The sequence below is a fragment of the Pteropus alecto genome, unplaced genomic scaffold, assembly GCF_000325575.1.
Source record: "Pteropus alecto unplaced genomic scaffold, ASM32557v1 scaffold185, whole genome shotgun sequence".
Lineage (NCBI taxonomy): Eukaryota > Metazoa > Chordata > Mammalia > Chiroptera > Pteropodidae > Pteropus > Pteropus alecto.
This window is the reverse complement of record NW_006438088.1, coordinates 4,433,820-4,452,521: the sequence shown is the minus strand read 5'-3', so window position 1 is coordinate 4,452,521 and position 18,702 is coordinate 4,433,820. Positions and strand designations below refer to the sequence as shown.

At 38.7% G+C, this 18,702-nt stretch overlaps 2 protein-coding genes and 1 pseudogene across 2 annotated transcripts in view; all 3 read left to right on the top strand.

Annotated features, from left to right (window-relative positions):
* LOC102877836 lies at positions 1 to 2,400 on the top strand (annotated as a pseudogene).
* Positions 2,401 to 5,211: 2,811 nt separating this feature from the next.
* On the top strand, positions 5,212 to 17,163 carry LTV1 (LTV1 ribosome biogenesis factor). The gene is made up of 11 exons (XM_006915355.3): positions 5,212 to 5,390; positions 6,629 to 6,760; positions 7,646 to 7,819; positions 11,413 to 11,500; positions 12,995 to 13,136; positions 13,497 to 13,752; positions 14,729 to 14,856; positions 15,780 to 15,919; positions 16,198 to 16,250; positions 16,448 to 16,648; positions 16,778 to 17,163. The coding sequence occupies exons 1-11, from the start codon at positions 5,388 to 5,390 to the stop codon at positions 16,859 to 16,861; spliced, it is 1,401 nt and encodes a 466-aa protein (XP_006915417.2). The 5' UTR covers positions 5,212 to 5,387; the 3' UTR covers positions 16,862 to 17,163.
* The window catches only part of ZC2HC1B (zinc finger C2HC-type containing 1B), a 33,527-nt gene continuing 31,770 nt past the window's right edge, over positions 16,946 to 18,702 (top strand). Inside the window, exon 1 of the mRNA XM_025049251.1 lies at positions 16,946 to 16,997. Coding sequence (XP_024905019.1) covers positions 16,946 to 16,997 — 52 coding nt within the window. The remainder of the gene's footprint in view (positions 16,998 to 18,702) is intronic.

Genomic DNA, 18,702 nt, shown 5'->3' with positions numbered 1-18,702 from the left:
ATGGATTCCAAGGATGTGTACCGATTTGAGGCAAAGCGTCTGTTCCCTGACAAATCTCAGATGCTGGAGGAGGCCCTGGCTTCAGGAGATGGCCATTTTGAGGCAACAGTGAATTTAGGTGAATAACTAGACCTAGCTGGGAAGAGGACAATCTTTGACCTGCACTGAGCACTGACCACCAGTCAGGCACAGGTCCAAGCATTTAACACACATTTTCTCATTTAATCCATCAACAATCCTATGAGGTGAGTATTAATAATATTATCATTCCCATTTTATATTGGGATCTATAAACACAAGCTCCCTGCCTCAGGCTACATAATAAGAGTAAAACAAATACCAGAAACCAATATCAGCTAGTATACCAAGCATACTACTGTTATCATTTCATATTGTAGGGGAAAATTTTGGCTTCAGTGGGAAATGATGCGCTTTTTAGACAAGCACACCCTTGCAATGGTGAGTTTATGTGATCTTTGCACTTTTCTTTGCCTTTGAGCTTTCTTACATTTTGTAAGTTGTAGAAATCTGACATTAATGTAGAATAATTCTTGTCTCTAGGCATGTACATAAATTCTATCCAGTGGATGTTCAACTGTCTTCCCTAGATCACTGGGGAAAAATGCCAGTTTAGTCTCCATTTGCCCATTCTTTTCAATATTCCTGCTTTAAAACTGCTTCTGTTCTTCCGATTGTCTTCTGAACTAATTGTAACAGCTTATCGGTTCCCACCTAAAAAGCTGTTAAATAAAATATTTAACATGTGCTCATTTAACATATACATAGATATACCGTTTTAAAAAACTATCCTTTAACAATATTTATTAAACCAGATTTATTAGTTTCTAACCTGCCCCCTCTTTGGTTTTTGTATTTAAGTATCTTTACTTTTTATGCAAATGTAATACTTCAAATCTTCACTGCAAACATGTAAAGAATGAAAAACCATCTCAAATAGAAAGCTTTCTGCAATCTCAGCTCATGATAATTGCCATGGGCAGTTTGGTGCATAGTCAACCAGACATATTTCTATGCTTGTACTATGATATTTCTGTGTAAAATATTTTTTCTAATTTTTGACAACAAAAAAAGCCATTTACCATGGTGTTCTGCAAACAGCTTTTTTCTCAACTTAATAAGTGGCCGTCTGTGTCAATCTGCCTCTTCTTTAGAACAGCTTCATAACAGAACACAATATGAATGTCTTTATTGTTTTTCAATTAATCTCTTACTTGTGGAATTTTAATTTTGTTTCTCTTACAAACAGTGCTACAGTAACGATCCTGGTACATCCATCTTGATGCACTTCCCCCTTTTATAAATTAAGTAACTCCACAAGCTCCATTAGTGTTGTCAAGCATGTAATTTATAATGAAGTTACTACTTCAAGATCTAGCAAGTTTTCTCCACTTTTGGGTACACTTCTTTCCTGGTGCTTTGGGATCCTTGGGTGATGCTGATGGAGAACCACTGCTGAATGTGATGCAATGCGATTGCGGATCAGATGATAAACACAATTTCAGTAGGCAAGTTGATTTCATATGGGAAAAAATTAAAATGTACAAAGCCTAAACTAAATTCTTTTCATTTTGAAATAGATGCCATTAATTAGAGCATGCTAATAAGAGAGTAGAATATGGTTTGAATTTATTATCGTTAATATAATATTTTAGTTATAGGTTATTTTAATGGCAGGAAGTAACGTTTTTCTATGTTAAGCCAGGTCTCTCTTCTGGTTTTTGTGGCTTGAGACACCATAAGCAACAAAGTCTCTGGCGATGCCTTCTACAAGGCAGTGCAGGAAATCCTGCAGGGGAACCAGCGCAAGCACCAGATTTGGGAGATGGTTGAACTGCAAATCAGCATGAAGAATTATGACCCTCGAAAGGACGAATGCTTCTGGGGCACCGGCGGGCTTCAGTCCACTCCCTGCCCCAAGTTCTCCTTATGTTCTGGAAGACCAGCAGCACTATGAGGAGGCCAAGGCTGTGGCTGTCCCCCACGTGGACATCAGGGTGCTGAAAAAACTCAACAAGAATAAGAAAATGGTTAAGAAGCTGGCCAACAAGTATGATGCCTTTTTGGCTTCCGAGTCTCTTATCAAGCAGATCCCACTAATCATGGGCCCAGGCCTGAATAAGACTGGCATGTTCCCTTCCTCACTACCCCACAATGAAAACATGGTGGCCAAAGGTGAAGTCCCAGATGAAGAATGTGCTGTGTCTGGCAGTGAAGATGACAGAAAATGAGCTCGTGTACAACATCCACTTAGCTGTCAGTTTCCTGGTGTCATTGCTCAAAAAAACGTGGCAGAATGTCTGGGCTTTATACATCAAGAGCACCATGGGCAAGCCCCAACGCCTGTACTAAGGCACAGCTTAATAAACCATACCACTACTATTAAAAAAAAAAAAAGACAAGCCAGAGTTTTGTATGTGTGTATATATGTGTATATATATATTATTTTAATGAATGCTTATACTAGATATTGTATTCAAGAAATATTAAATGAGCTTATATACAGAACTCAGCAGTCTCTGACACCTGTAAGCTCATGTTATGTTGGCTTTTTTAAATGGGGAGTACTGTAATGGTTAAGGGTATGATTCTCAAGCTTCACTTGGGTTCACATTTTGGCTTCATCACTTATGGCTTTGTGCTCTTGGGCAAAAGTTACTTAACTTTCTGCTTTCATTCTCTAATCTGTAAAATAAAAAGATAATAACAGTAGATCTTGTTAAATTCTTGTGAGAAATTTTACGTGCATTTACAGAAAATGTATGTAGAGTGCTTTGAACAGTGTTATTATTACTGAGTCAATATGCTATGCCCTGGGGGAGTAAAGTTGGCAAGTCTTTTTGCCCTCAAGTAGGTTACTGCAGTCTGATCCTAAGACAGATGAAAATAATAAGGATTTACAATTTAGTATAATTGAGTAGAGTAGTATAATCACAGGATACAGTGAAAACATTTGAGATAGGCCCTAGTTTTGAAGAATACAGACATGATCTCATGTTATTGCACTGCACTTTACTGTGTTCCACAGGTGTTGAGTTTTTTACAAATTGAAGGCAAGACCCTCCACCAACAAAAAGAATACGACTCGATTTATTGCAATACTCACTTTATTAAGGTGGTCTGGAACCGAACACACAATAGTTTCAAGATATGCCTATAGGTTTCCTAGCAGCAGAAATAAGCTAACACTTGAAGAACAGGGAGTTAAAAAGAGGTTTTTAGATGGGCATGAGAAAGCAAACCTGTTTTAGGTACATTTGGGAACTGCAAACAACTTGATAGGGCCGGATCATACAGTGGTATATGGGAGAATAAGAGGACCTGATGCTAAATTGATGAGTAGAGATCAGATGATATAAAACCTTGGCTGCCATGCAAAACAGTCTGGACTTTATCCTGAGGCCAGAGGGTGAACACTGAAAGTTTTATACAGAGAGATGTATTGGATTAGAATATTAAAAATGACAAATTTGATCAAAGGGGTAAAAAATTGATACATTTGGATATTATTTAGAAGGTAGACTTGCTGGCTGATTGCCTTAGAGAGGCAGTGTAGCATATGGCCTTCCTGAACTAGATGGATGGGCTATACATCTAGTCTCTTCCATTTACTATGTGACCTTAGGCAAGTCACTTCAATCCCCTGATCCTCAAGCTCTACATCTATAAGATAGATTTTGTACTATCTAACTGTGCTTTATAGGCTTTATAACAGAATTAAACGACATAATGAATATAAAGTGCACAGCACAGTGTGTTTAGTATTAGTATTAGCCCAGTACATATACAAAGTAACAGAATATCACACACACACACACACACACACACACACACACACACACAATCAATGTGGTTAAGTGGCCAGTCTCTAGTTAGACTCGGGTTTAAATTTGTGCCCTGTCATTTACTAGCTGTGTGACTTTGAAAATGTTACTTGTCTTTTTTATGCCTTAGTTTTAGTATTTGTAAGATAATGAATATAATAGCATCTCTCACATAGTGTTGTGGTAAGGAAAACGAGATAATTCAGGTAAAATACCAAACATTAATTCATTTAAACAAATATTTATTGAATATATGTGCCGGGCACTATTCTAGGCACCGAGGATAGACAAAGTAGTAACAAAAATCAAATCAAACAAAATTAAACCTGCACTCATGGTGCTTAATTATAATGACTGTCTGGCACATAAAAGTGTTGTATAATGTATTATCTCTGTTACAAAGCATTATCCCAACACAAGTTCAGTGGTCTTAATCTAAATTGTTTCTATATTTTTTATTGTAATCAAAAATAATATTCCATAAATATTTATAATGGGAATAGGTAGGACATAAAGACACAATTCTAGATAACTCAGACATTGGAAAGACACCAGAAATTGGGAAGAGAAAACACAAATTTGAGAAAAGTTTGGCTGGTAAAACTTTGAATGCATTACCATCCTCTTTTGTCCAGGAAAAGCTGAGTGTACCAGCACCTGCCTGAAATCTTCCTGAGGTGTGCGCATTGCCTATTTGCTTAAACCACTTTAAAACATTTGAGGAAGGACTTGGAAGAGAATAAACATTAGTTTCCACGTTATGAGGAATGCAAACACCAGAGATTCTGAATATATTTTTATTAGTTTAAATGCCTCTACTATCAACAGTCTCAGAGGTTTTGTTAACTGAACAGTTTAACTCATAGTTCATTAAACGGTGTAAATTAAAGGCCTGATTAAGCCTGGTGTAGCCTAGAAGAGCAAGGCCCCGGGATCCTCCGTTACTAAGGCAACCGACTCCGGGCCAGCCTAAAAAAAAGGAACCTGAAACCTCGGTGACCTGGGAGGGTGGCCACCTTCCTCCTGTGTACAAGTTTTGTGTGTGTGTATTTTGTTTTGTTTTACGGTCAGGAATAGGCAGGGTACAACTGTCAACGGGGATGCCAAATTCATCGCCTCTGTTCGCGGTAGAGGGCGCTATAAAAGCAAGTTCTCCCATAAGCAGGAAACTCCTTCCGTGCCTCACTGCCACTGAGGCGCCGGTGGTTCTTTTTCCCGCCGACTCAATTCTGGCCGGAAAAGCCCCGCCCCCAGGGGAGGGGTGGGAAGAGCCCCACCGCCCAAGAGCTTCTCGCGATCGTTGCTAGGGAGTGAGCTGTGCGTAACTACCGGCCGCGAGCCTTCAGCTCTCCGGCAATTGGTCCATTTCCACGGCCGGCTGTCTGACTTCCCTTCCGGTCCCCGGTTTGCACGTGTGGTTAGGCCTAAAGACGCCGGTGCGAGCTGGCCCTTGCCGGGAGCCCCAGACGTAGCGTGTCACCCACCCTGGGACTCGGAGAGTGTAGTAGCCGCTCTTTTTGGGGGTGAGCGACACGCGGCTGCAACATGGTGAGCAAGTCTCATTGTCCCGGGGGCGGGGCTCTTGCGGTTTGGAGAGGCTGGCCTGGTTCCTTTACTGCCAGTGGCCCGGCGGGCCAGGCCCTGGAAGAGCTAGTCCGAAGGCGTGGGAAGGTGGCTTACTACGAGGGTCCCCAAACACACCCTCCCTCTATCCCTCATCCCCTCCCCCCACCACTACCACGGAGTACTGGTCCCTGGCCTGTTAGGACCCCGGGGATAGGAGTGAAACTTCATCTATATTTGCAGCGCTCCCCAGCGCTAGCTAGCATCACTGCCTCAGCTCCACCTCAGATCATCAGGTATTAGATTCTCATAGGAGCACTGGTTCCTGGTGCGAAAACAGTTGGAGACTGCCAGCACAGTGTCCCTGTGTAGGTTACCCTCACCACCCTGGGCATACTTTGCAGTTTAGAGCGGGTCTCTCCCACCAGTGTCTCCCTACGGAGTGGACAGAAGAGAATGGCCTCCCTTTTTCCCCGAGGGCCCTCAAAACCTGTGACACAGGAGGCCCACCCTGTGCTTCATGGGTGGGGATGGAGGAGTTGCTGGTCTTACCAGACCTTTGAGTGGCAGGTGTCTGCCCATCTGTTTGCTGTGGGTTAGGGAATTTATGAGAGAGTCGAAGGTTGGGCACAAACTATGGCAGCTTACTCAACTGGGATGATGCTTTTTCAATGTAGAAAATCAAGGTTGGATAGCGATATGAAACTATAGAAAGGGATGATGAATCTTGCTAAACTTTAGCTGTTGTGTCATGGTTTCATATGATAGTTGGTACGTGAAGTGTGTACCATGCTTGTCACTGTCTTCTCCAGATTTTCTGGTGGCAGGCTCCTTGTCATTCTGCCTCAACCTGTCAGAGACCTCTGAGCACCCAATCTAACTTCAAGTCGTTTGCACATTGCCGTGTTTTGTGTCACTTGAAATCATTTTTCTTGATTTGCATGAGAAGAATAAGGACTTGTCTGACTTTCCTATTGCTGTATTCCCAGCACCCGTAACAAGGTATGCGTTCAGAGTAGGGTCCAACAAATATTCATTGACGGAGGATAAGTTTATATTTTACAGTACATAGTTGATGTTGCCTTCCTTTGAAGTGCAGGCTTCAAAAATCTGTTGATCCTTTACATAACTTATTAAAGATGCCTACATGGACTATGATACTATACACTGTTTTTATTTGTTTGTTCTATTTTAATGACTTGTTTTGGTTTTGTCCTTTGAAGCCTCACAGGAAGAAAAAGCCCTTTATAGAAAAGAAGAAAGCTGTGTCTTTTCACCTGGTCCATCGGAGCCAACGAGATCCTTTAGCAGCAGATGAAACTGCACCCCAGAGGGTTCTGTTGCCTACGCAGAAAGTAGGTCTTATTCTTTAGCCAGTAAGTTTGTAGGTGGACTGTTGGTAGTTTTAATGAATTATATTACCTAGCTGCTATTCTCAGATAACCGATCTTCTGAGAAACAATAATCTATGACTTAATTTTCAAGAAATGTGCTGATTTTTACATCATGCATATTTATTTTGATTGGGAGGATAAAGCATATTTATTTGAGATGTTTAAATGAATAAATCTTGTAGAGTAATGGTAAACATTTACAAACTATCAGCTACAGTACTGCATGGTGTTACTTAGGGCACAGCCAATGCTCAGTCTCGCTTTCCCTAAGATCCTTTCTTTTCATAACCACAACCTGCATTTTGCCTCCTGGTCACTCATCTCATGAAATGTATACCATCAAAACTCATGAGGTAATTTTAGAAAATGCCAGGGAGCCTTTAAAAGGTTGATATGGTAATTATCAGAGCATCCTTGTTATGTATGAGTAACGTGAAAGGAAATGTTGGGGAACATTGACCCTATTTAGCTTTTCAGTAAAACCAATTTGTATTGTACACTGAGAAATTTCTTTGTATATAATACAAGAAATTGTACTTAACCTTTTAGGGCCCCCTAGTTTTTTTTTCTAACTCTCCAGTACATAACCAGACAAATTGAGCACATGCGTTTAGAAGCTGTTTAGAAGCTGTTTCCTGAGTTTGTCAAGAATTCTTTGTCTCATTCCTGTTTAGAAGCTGTTTAGAAGCGGTTTAGAAGCTGTTTCCTGAGTTTGTCAAGAATTCCTTGTCTCATTCCTCTCCAGCACAGTGTCCATGTGCCATCTGCCTCCTGTTCTGAACACTCACTGGAAGTTTCCTGTGCCTTATCCTTGGAAGGGGTACTAATTCCATTGCGTTATCCTAGGTAAATGATGAAGAAAGACGAGCAGAACAGAGGAAGTATGGGGTGTTCTTTGATGATGACTATGACTACCTGCAGCACCTGAAGGAACCTTCTGGGCCCTCGGAGCTTATTCCCACGAGTACCCTTCGTGTACCCAACAGGGGAGAAGAAAATGAAGAGACTTCAGTAATTTCAGTAAGACTCTTAAACCATTAAAGTGTAATAGTGAAAAAAACACCATTTTAAAATCAATATAACTGTTTGGGTTAAGAAATGGTGTCAATCTGAGGAACACAAATATAGGCCTTGCTCTCCCTTAAAGTTGTATGTGTGTGCACACACGTGTAGTCAGGAGAGAGTAGGCTGCCTGTTCTCTGGTGGCAGTTGTCCAAAGTAACAGCCTTTGACAGTGTTAGAACTTTTCGTAGACATGGTCATGTCAGAAAGCACTTTTCAGCAGAAGAAAAGCAGCTGACGTTCTATATGTAAACAACTTTCAGCCTTTTCAGCTCTGTTCTAAAATAGACTATAACTTCATTGGAATGCTCAGAACTTTAACACTTATAAAAGCTGCAGGCTAACCTTAAGAATAAGAGTAACAGATTGTAATGAAATTTCTGTTACTGTCCTCAACAGAAATGCAGTCCACTTTAATTCTTTATCTTTTAAGTACAAAAGAGAGCACATATTTATGTGAAGTTCGTGCTACCGGTTTGTTTCCCTTTTACGTGAAGGGTGCCCATGTCGCCTGCCTTTGTTATCCTGTTTTTTATTTAGTATTGGTATAGAGTAAATTTATCTGTGAAACTTTTATGTTACCAGGCACTTAAAAAAAAAAAGGAGACATTCATTTATTGGGTTTCTTGACAAAAAGGAAGAGATAAAAAGGGCACCAGTTTCCGCTGCCTCCCATTCTCCAGTCCTCTCATGGTTCTAGGCCTTTTTTCCCTCCGGGAAGATGTGATCATAGGTCTTCCAGTCCATAGTTTGCTGCTTAAGGAGAGTTAAAAGGGTTGGATTTCAGAGTATCATATTAAAGAAAGAGGTGAAAGCTGCAGCTGTTCATTGACGCACTAGATCATACCTCTCGTAAGGCCGCACACCCCACTACCATATCTCTAAATCCACTTACCTGCTCCTTCTTCCCTAAGGCTGTTAGGTCAGTAGTAGGGTACTTAATCTTATTGACTCACTTCCTTCTAGGACTTACTGAGGGAAGAGAGGGGGTCCAGTAGTGGCTCAACTTCTTTTACCTTACAGAGAAAAGTTTTAATAAAGTCCTGACATTCTTCTGGCTAAATGTTATTGACCAGAACAAGATTAACTTTCTTTCCTTAATTCATTTTGTGTGAAAGTAATCACTTAATTGGCTTTTTAACAGAATAAGGCTTTTAAATGGACACGTTGGTGATGTTTACAAGATGAGTGAATTATGTTTAAAGACAAAATCGTTCCTGGTTTTCTGCAGCATGATGCAGAAATGTAGATGAGTCCTGTGTTTTTTTAACCTTTAAGTTGTTTGTAACAAACCAAAATTAAATAAACCAGAAATGTCGAAGAAGCCCTAAAAATAGAAAGTAAGGCAATGCAGAAAGGCAGTACACAAATGCCTTAGTGCTGCTTGAGTAGCCCCTGATTTTCACATGACAGAAAGCAGGTGCTGTCATGGTAGAAAGCAACGAGGCAAACTCAACATATTTAGGAACTACTGCAACCAGTGAAAATAACACTCCTCATTTTTAAAATTGCAATCATTTTCTAAACTCTGATTGTGTATACGATTCTGTTTCCCAAGATTTGAAAAGAATCTCCAAATGTAAATTCACTAAAAACAAGATGATCTTCCCTTTTTTAACCCTTAAACCTCAAGAATTAATAATCAGAGTATCTTTAAAAAAAAAAAATTTTTTTTGCCATAATTAAAAAAATTAATAATGTAATATACCAAAAAATTATTAAACTATGCACTTTAAATGGGTGAATCATATGCAAATTATATCTAGAAAACCTGTTTTTTAAAAAGGACTCTACAGCAGAAAACCAGATCTTTGCCTGTGTTTATGCCATCAAGAAACTCATTTTGGAAGCCATCACAGCTTGCTCAGCATGCACTACTACACATAGCCTTTACACATGCTCTCCTGAGGCTTCCAGTTCAGCTTGGTCTAAGCCACTGACAGTGTACACCCCAGCTTCACGCCTTCTACTCAGCTGAGGACAAGGAGTGGCTAGTGAGGTACACGGACACAGATGACATGTAGCGGTGACCCTCACATTATTAACTATCTGGTTGAAAAGATGAAACTAAAGCATAAGGACCAGTCAGAAATTAATGTGCCAGCACAAATTGAAAATGTGTGCCAGCACAAATTGAAGTAGATCGTGTGGTGTAAAGAATGATGGGAGTTCACTCAATGGGAGGTTTTAGGACAGCAATCAAGAAGTGCATGCTGAGCAAGCTGTGGAAGCGGGAGAAACCGAGCTGGCTAGTAAAGGGTGGGTGCTATCGAGAGAGGAAGGAAAATTCCAAACAGAAAGAAGGGACATGAGGTATTGTAAAACATAGCATTGGGCACACGCGTGCTCCATAAATTACTTTGAATTATTCTATGATGTGAGGAGCTGGACTTGATTTACATGGAGGTCCTGTTACTGAGTAACAGTAAGAAATTTGGATATAAAGAGTAAGTCTTAATTTTACAGAGCCTTGAAAATTAGTGAAGAAAACATAAGGTCAGGGAGGTCACATTATAAAGCATTAAAGGAGTTTAGGCTGCCAGTGATATGAAAGTCGGATTAGGTGTAGACTATCCAAGCAGTGCTTATAGTAATCTGTGTCTTGATTAACCATGAGTTAGATGGTGCCCAAAAAACTGATACGAATTCACTGTTTACCAGGGAGTTCAAAGGGATATAGAGATGGAAAGAAATGATTTGTGACCACCCTAGGATTTACAACAGCTGATTCAGAGAAAGGCCATTACAGAGATTTGGACATTATCTCTGTCTAAGAGGAAAAAAATTTGTTTTCGAAACTTGATGGGAGTGGAGTTAGAAGACTTGGATTTGAATCCCAGAACCTCACTTAACCAGTTTCAGGCAGGCAAGCTATTTAACTTTTCTTTTGTTTCACTGAAACATGCTGATTTTTCAAGGGGTTGTGAGGATTAAATGGAATAATTTACTGAGAAAGCTTTGTGAAGTATTGCAGGGAAGTTGCTTTTGAGATAATGATGAAATACATATATTTAAAGTATATAACAAGTGAGAAAGAATGCAGAATGTCAGTGTGCTAGTTTCGTAGGGAGGCCATAACAAATGACCACAAATCACCACTGGGTGGCTTACGAGAACAGAAATCCATTCTCACAATTCTGGAGACAAGTCTGAATTCAAGCTTTTGGCAGGGTTGGTCCCATTTCAGGGGCGCAGGAAGGATCTGTTCCACACCTGTGTCTTAGCTTCTGGTGATTGCTGGCAGTCCTTAGTGTTCTTTGGCTTGTAGGTACATCGCTCCAGTCTTCTCCGTTTTCACATGGCGTTCCCTCCTTTGTGTCTTCAGGTATTCACGTGGCCTTCTTAGATATAACCAGTCATTGGATTAGGGCCCACCACAATCCAGTGTCACCTCATCTTAAGTAATATCTGCATGGATCCTATTTCCAAATATAAGGTCACATTCTGAACTTCCAGTGGTTGTGAATTTTGGGGGGACACTTTTCAAACCAGTATAGTAGTTCAGAAGTATTGCTAAATAAACCTAACCATTGTGTAACTTCTTTTTCAAGACCACCGGAATTAAGTTGCCTTCATCAGTGTTTGCATCGGAGTTTGAGGAAGATGTTGGATTGTTAAATAAAGCAGCTCCTGTTTCAGGTGTGTTTAATTTCTTTACTCTTTCAAGTAGATAGAGCTGCATTTTCCAAAAATAAACAGGTAGTAATGAGACAGAGCTTTTTGTTCCTGATAAAATGTTGGAACAATTGAGATGTGTCTGAATTCAGATTAACGGTCATTAGAGAGGGATGAGTGTGATTGATCGGCATCCTTTTATTGACATCAAAATCTCAGTCTTTGAAGTTCCTATTTGGAGAGGAAAGTGGGAAAATTATTTTTGGTGATTTGGTAGGGAAATTTTAACCTTGACCTAACCTCTTTAAAAGGAAATGGTGATACTCAATTAGCCTTACATACATATGATGTAATCTAGAAAATGCTTAACATGTTAGCTTTCACAAGTTCTCCCGAGTATGGAAGTATTTTATAGAAGTCTCATTTTATCATCTATTTCAGATACTCTGAAAAGTTAACTTTTTTTTTCAGAACCAACACTGTATTTTAGAACAAACACAGAAGACCACAGAAATGGCATTTGGTATTTTCTCCTAAATTATTGAATAACACTTTAACAAAATTATCGACTTAATTATTAAGTAGCACTTGCCATGTAGCATTTATTTATTCAATCTACACATTTTTGAGTTGCCACTATGTGACAGGCTCTTGAGTTAAACCAGAATAAAGTATAATCCCTGACCTCAAGGAATTTACCATCAGTTGGGAAAGATAGACAATAAATGGGAAATTATGGTTACAGTACAAATGAATAAATGGTAAGGCATCAAGCCATCCTTGGGGAATTGGGCGAGGCATCCTAGAGGAAATCATTTCTAGGTTAATTTCTTAGGTCGAAGTTAAGCAGATGGATGAAGGAGGATGGTGTGGGGAGGAGAGGATATATCAGACAGAAACTGTATGCAAAAGCAGGAGAATATAAATGCAGGAAACTACACACATTTTTAGCATGCCTGGAATGAAGGGTAAAGGATACTGCGAAACGAGGCTGGAGAATCAAGCAGTAACCATGTTGTAAGGGGTGTCGGAAACCACGTCACTTTACAGGTTTAAACCTAAAACTTTTTCTTAGACTGTAGTATTTTTATATGTAGAAGAATATAGCTGAAGAAACAGATTGGGATCTACTAAAATCTCATAGTCTGAAAAGACAAGGTTTACTAGGCAACAAATACTTAATTTGAGTTTCTCCTAACAGGTGAGAGTTATTTCTAACAGGTGAATTTAAAGCCCAGTTTCTTCCTGCAGGTTAAAGCTTTGAATTTTGCTAAATAGACACAGTTTAATATTATAGATCTATAATGGAAGGATTTTTACCAGTGTATATTGAAACTGGAGGGATTTTTTTCCCCTTTTTTGTTCTTGCAGTCATCCATCTCTGTTTGTTTTTCTCATTAGACCGAACTTCTTAGTCATTCTTTTATGCTCTGGGATATAATAGGTACTCTGTTAGTTAAGTGAAGGAATGATGATCCTTTTTTGGGAATTATTACTCAATTTTTGTTTTCCTTCTAGGACCTCGGCTGGATTTTGATCCTGACATTGTAGCAGCTCTTGATGATGATTTTGACTTTGATAATCCAGATAATCTGCTTGAAGATGATTTTATTCTTCAGGCCAATAAGCCAACAGAAGAGGAAGAAGGAATGGATATACGGTATATGTAGTTTCTTTTGAAGTGGATGACCTGACTGTTGCTTCTTTAATAAAATAGTAACCATGGAATGTTACTGCTGAAAGAGTCCTTCGAGAGCATTTAGCCTGAGACTTCTCTGTTTTAGAGCAAAAAAATGTGAGACTTGAGGTCTTTACAAACCGTCGGTAGGTGGGGCTAAAGTCCAAGTTGCCCGATTGCTAGTTTACTTTCCCAGCCATACCAGACTAGTCAGGCAGCACAGCTGTTCCTGCCCAAACAGGAACCCTCCCTGAAATACCCTCAAATTTCACTTGTGTAAAGTCATTTGGTTCTGTTGTTTTTCAAGTTGTTTTGACAGTTACTTTATGACTCTGACTTTAGGAAATATGAGGCTGAAGATGGCAGTGAGTGGGAAGATGTGGATGATGAGAAAGAAAGAGGTAGCGATGATCACTGTGACTCTGCAGGCTCGTTATCAGATGAGGATATGTCTGCTCCTGGAAAACCTCTTGGAGCTCTAGAAAATCACTTGTTCTGGGAAGAGGAAACAAAAAGCCGCTTTACTGAATATTCTATGACGTCCTCAGTCATGAGGAGAAATGCACAGTTGACCCTACATGATGACAGATTTGAGAAGGTAAGGTTACCAATTAAGGGTCTTTGAATACTAGTTCCTAGTAAATTTTATATGACATTGGAATCCAACGCCAAAACTTTCAGCATTAGAAATAGACCATAACTTTTATTAAAACAGACCATGAAACCACCCTAATTTTAATTCTGGAAAGAATGCAAATAGGTCAAATATGGCTTGTCAAACCTCATGACTTCCCTCTTAGAATGCTGACATTTTGATTCCAAACATCTCCAGTCACAGTCCCTAAGATTTTGCTAGTTTCCTTAAGCAGTGGCTTGAGCATAAACAAAATTCCATTTCTTTCCGTTTTTTTTGTATGTTTTGCTCACTGATATATCCCAAGGCCTAAAGTGGTGTCTGACATGTGGTAGGAGTTTGAACTTTGAACTGTTCAGTAAATGATTGAAGAATGAATGAATGAATGGTTTCCTTCAAGATGAATCTAAGATAAAAGTGCTAACTTTACTGCCTTTAACTAAGTACTAATTTATTTCTTCTTGCAAAGAAATAGACAAACTGTTACTACAAATAACCTCATTTCAGGAGTCACATCACTCCCTACTTACTCTTTCACAAAGCCCGATAGCATGAACAGCATTTGAATAATACAAGAAACTTCATCATCTAAACAAAAATGAAATTTGTACATTAGTTTGCACAATCAGTGAATTTGAAAGTATAAAATATTCTGAGGTGAAGATTCTGCAAAATGCTCTCCAAGCTGAACAGAATAAATGCCTTTTATTTTCATATTAAATGGCAGCTATTTTCAGTCTACATGTAAGTCTTAAAGTGCTGGGTAGAATGTTTTTCATATCATGTTAATGGTGCCAAATCCCTGTTAATATTTCAATGGTAGATGTGATCGCATGGTAGTGCTTATGTTGTGTAGGAATAAAATTAATGTAAAAATAACATTTAAATGCTGTAGTCTTCATGAATACATTCATTTTCATGGTATCTTTTTATATTCAAGTTTTATGAACAATATGATGATGATGAAATTGGAGCTTTGGACAACGCCGAATTGGAAGGTTCCATTCAAGTAGACAGCAGTCGCTTAGAGGAAGTTTTGAATGACTACTATAAGGAGAAGGCGGAGAAGTATGGTGGATTTTCCTGGCTTACCTTTTTTTTTTCAGTTTCAAATAAAGTCTGTAATTGTACAAGTTAATTGAAAATCACCCAGTCAGAATCCATATTAAGAAAATGATACATTTTTCATAACCTTTGGCTCACATTTTGACATTAAGAGTTCTGCAGCTGCATATGACAGAGGGTGGGAATGTACTGAGAACCCCTTTCTCTATAACTTTGTCCTAAGAGTCATGGTGGAATAACTGAGGGTTAGAGGGGGAAGTACAAGGTCACATTCCACTTGAGAATGAGAATGAGCTTCTGGCCGAAGAATTATGCTAACTTTGTAAATGTATATTCTTAATCTTCCTGAAATGCCAGGCGTTCTGAGAAATAGATATCGATGGCTTATAGAAAGATAAGAGTTTGTCCGTCCAGCTGGATTAGCATAACTTTCTAGCCAAATATTTGGTGAATCAACACTCACATTAACATGGTTTTTCTGAGAGAAACTAATGAGGTGTTTACATCTGCTAGAAAGGTCTGTGTTCTGTGATCACTATCATATGCAGATCCTACAGCAGGATAAGAGCTGCATACTTTGAGTTATTTGAATACGTTGGAGAGACAGATGGGCTAATGCTTTTTGAGGCTTTAAAAAAGATTATGTTTTAGGAAAGCTGCTATTTTGTTTAATGTGTTATATCCTTGCAAAGACACAGATAGATTTTTCCTTCCTGTCAGCAGAATGAACGTCCAAAACCTGCTAGGAGGGAGAGGCTGAGCTAGATAGAGCTAATTTTGACAGGAAGTGACAAACGGGGCACATGAGTATGTGGATTTTTAAAAATGTTATTGTTTCCATAGTTTAAGTGCGGTTTGGGTATAATAATGGGTGGTGTTCTTTTTTTCCCCTCTTCTATCTTCATTTGTGAAAACCCACTCAAAAGTTGTGTAAAACTGAATACTCTCGAACCCTTCGAGGATCAGGACCTGCCAGTGAATGAACTTGACGGGTCTGAGGAAGAAGAGATTGTTTCTGTAGTTCTCGAAGAGGTCAAAGAGAAATGGGATTGCGAATCTATTTGTAGTAAGTATCTTAGTGTCCACCTCGCTGCTAAAAGTTGTGACAGTAATTTCAAAGTATTAAGTACATCAACTTTTTGAAAAAGTACATTTTTCTGAAAATAACTTGGAAAAAGAAATATTCCTACATTATAAATGATATAAAAACATTATAAGAGAGACTTCAGTGTTATTTTGAACTATGAAAACCCCAAAATTGGGAATATCATAGGAACTCCAGTAATATTTTGCTGAGCTGAAAGTGTACTTATTAAACCATGATTTTTTTTTTTTTTTTTTTAGGTACATACTCAAATTTATATAACCATCCACAGCTTATCAAGTATCAACCAAAGGTAAGTTCTAATGTCCTGAGCTATTTGAAATGTGCAGTGCAGGAACTGAAGTGTACAAATTATTTTTCTACAGCGACTTTATCTCTCTCTACTGGCTACCAACACCATTAGGAAAAGCAACACCAATGTGTCATAAGAGAGCTATTTTTTAATAGAAATGGGAAATAACTCTAGTGCCATTTTTGTCTTTCTTTTAGCCCAAACAAATCCGAATATCTTCTAAAACAGGGATACCTCTCAATGTGTTACCTAAGAAAGGGCTTACAGCAAAGCAAGTTGAACGAATGCAGAAGCTTCATGACAGTGATCTACCCGAGGTGTCAACCCAGCCACGCTCTAAAAATGAAAGCAAAGACGAAAAAAGAGCAAGAAAGCAAGCTGTAAAAGAAGAGCGCAAGGTGAAGTACTCTTCCCAGACATGGGATTTGCAAAGAGCTGGTGGGCAGGGAGGTCCTGGGGGTTTTCTTTAGCGAAATTAGTTTGCATCAGGTTGAGGATTTGAATAACATGCACATATTCCTATACAGGAACGGAGAGTAGAGAAGAAAGCTAACCAGTTAGCCTTTAAACTGGAGAAAAGAAGGCAGGAAAAGGAGCTGCTGAATTTTTGAAGAATGTTGAGGGGCTAAAGCTATGACAGTAGAGCTTCGAGGGTAAGGCACAGTCCCCTTCAGGGCTCCTCGTTATGTTCAGGAATGAACGAGGATCTTCAAAGGGACAACACTGACCTGCCATTTTTACTGGCAGGTACTGTAAAAGAAACAGTACAATATTTGTATTTATACCAGCAAGTTTGTAAATATTGTAATATTTTTAAATTTAATACGATAAGCTTACATTTGCTCTGAAATAAATGACTTCATGAATGTGAAATGTTTGGATGAATTAAAGGAAAATGTCTTCATAACTTAAATGGAATTGGTGTGTTATTTGTATGGTTGTCCCAGTTGTCTTTTGCAGATGTTCTCAAATATTTCTTTGAAACCTCTTCAGTCCTATTCAGAAGGGGCTTAATTTGCTGGATGTAGAAAAGTGGCCCAGTTAAACTCAATTTTGAACTGCTGAACGGTAAGAAGAGTGTTTCTGAGAAGATTTCACTGATAGGAAGCTGTTTTCCTTTGCTGTATGTAAAGGGCTATTTCAAAAGGATGGTAAAACTGAATATTAAGGTTTTTGGGACTCAATTACTGGATGACTTGCTTTTGGAATTTAGGAACAGTGAAGACAGGAAACAGAAGAAGAAATAATCAAGAAAATTTCCTTGGCTTCAGTGCCTGGCTCAAAATCAGAACTATTTGCTTCAGTTTAAACTAGAAAGTTTGTCTTTTCAACATTATTTAATGCTTGGAACCATTTATACTTGACTAAAATACATAGTTGAAAACTCCCTGCTTTTCTGATGAGTTTGTTTTTTTAAATAGCTTTAAGCTTTTTCAAGGCTAAAGCAATGACACCATCACAATTGTTAATTATTTGGTAAATTGTGACTTCCTTGCAACAGACAAGTTGTTAGTGACCCTTTTTCATGTGTCCATGACTGGCATGTTATCTGGACTCTTCTGGAAAAGATACCTGGACACTGTTGGTCTGAGTTGGGAACAGAATGGCTAGGGCAGAACCATTTTTAGCAGGTGAGCTGCATTTGCTACCTAAGTTATTAGGAAGTGTCTTCATCTAATTCATTTGATTCTGGTTTTTCCACAGCTGGTGTTATTTTGTTCTATATGTTATCAATTCTAAATCTCTTATTACTGTAGGAGTTTTAAAAGAGTTATGAGAAACAATAGCATTAGGGACTCTACCAACATTGATTGATACAAAAAACTTGGCTGAAGAATTTATCATTACAGAAGTAGAATACTGGAAAGTGTGTATTTAAATGCCAACCCATGGAAGCAAAGGGTCAGATGATGGTTTATGGTATTATTGGGAATAGATTAAATCCTAAAAGGATTGCCCATTTATTTTGATAGCTATCTCAGTCCAAGGTCTTCAAAACCAGCAAGAAACTTATAGATATGGAATGTTACTTAGACTTCGTGCTATTCAAATACCATCTTACGAGCTTCTAATTGCGCTGCACTTTACCCAAAGGGCTTAAATCAGTATACTACGTACTTTGCAATTAAGAGAACGTGACGATAAGCCACAAGTCTTGGTGAAGCACATTGGGATTTAGGTTGATTCTCCTCCAAATTTAAAGGTCTCAATTTTATTTTTGAGAAATTCTTACACAAAAATTTTATTTTTAAGAAATTCTTACAAAATTTTTAATTATGAAATTTTGGAATATTGATGATTTGAGTCATCTATAAACAGTGGTTGGGAACTTAAGCTCTGTGCTAAATGTCAGGAGTGCAAAGCGATAAGAGGAGTTTCGACTTCAGGACTGCATCATCTGAGGAGGCAGGGTGTGTGCAGCAAAATATTACTGGCAAGGGCAAGTCGCTGT

Excerpts from the sequence above, each read along its gene's own strand:
- LTV1 (XM_006915355.3), top strand. Across the intron at positions 15,920-16,197 it reads GGATTGCGAATCTATTTGTA|GTACATACTCAAATTTATAT; the intron begins GTAAGTATCTTA and ends TTTTTTTTTTAG. Across the intron at positions 16,649-16,777 it reads CTGTAAAAGAAGAGCGCAAG|GAACGGAGAGTAGAGAAGAA; the intron begins GTGAAGTACTCT and ends ATTCCTATACAG.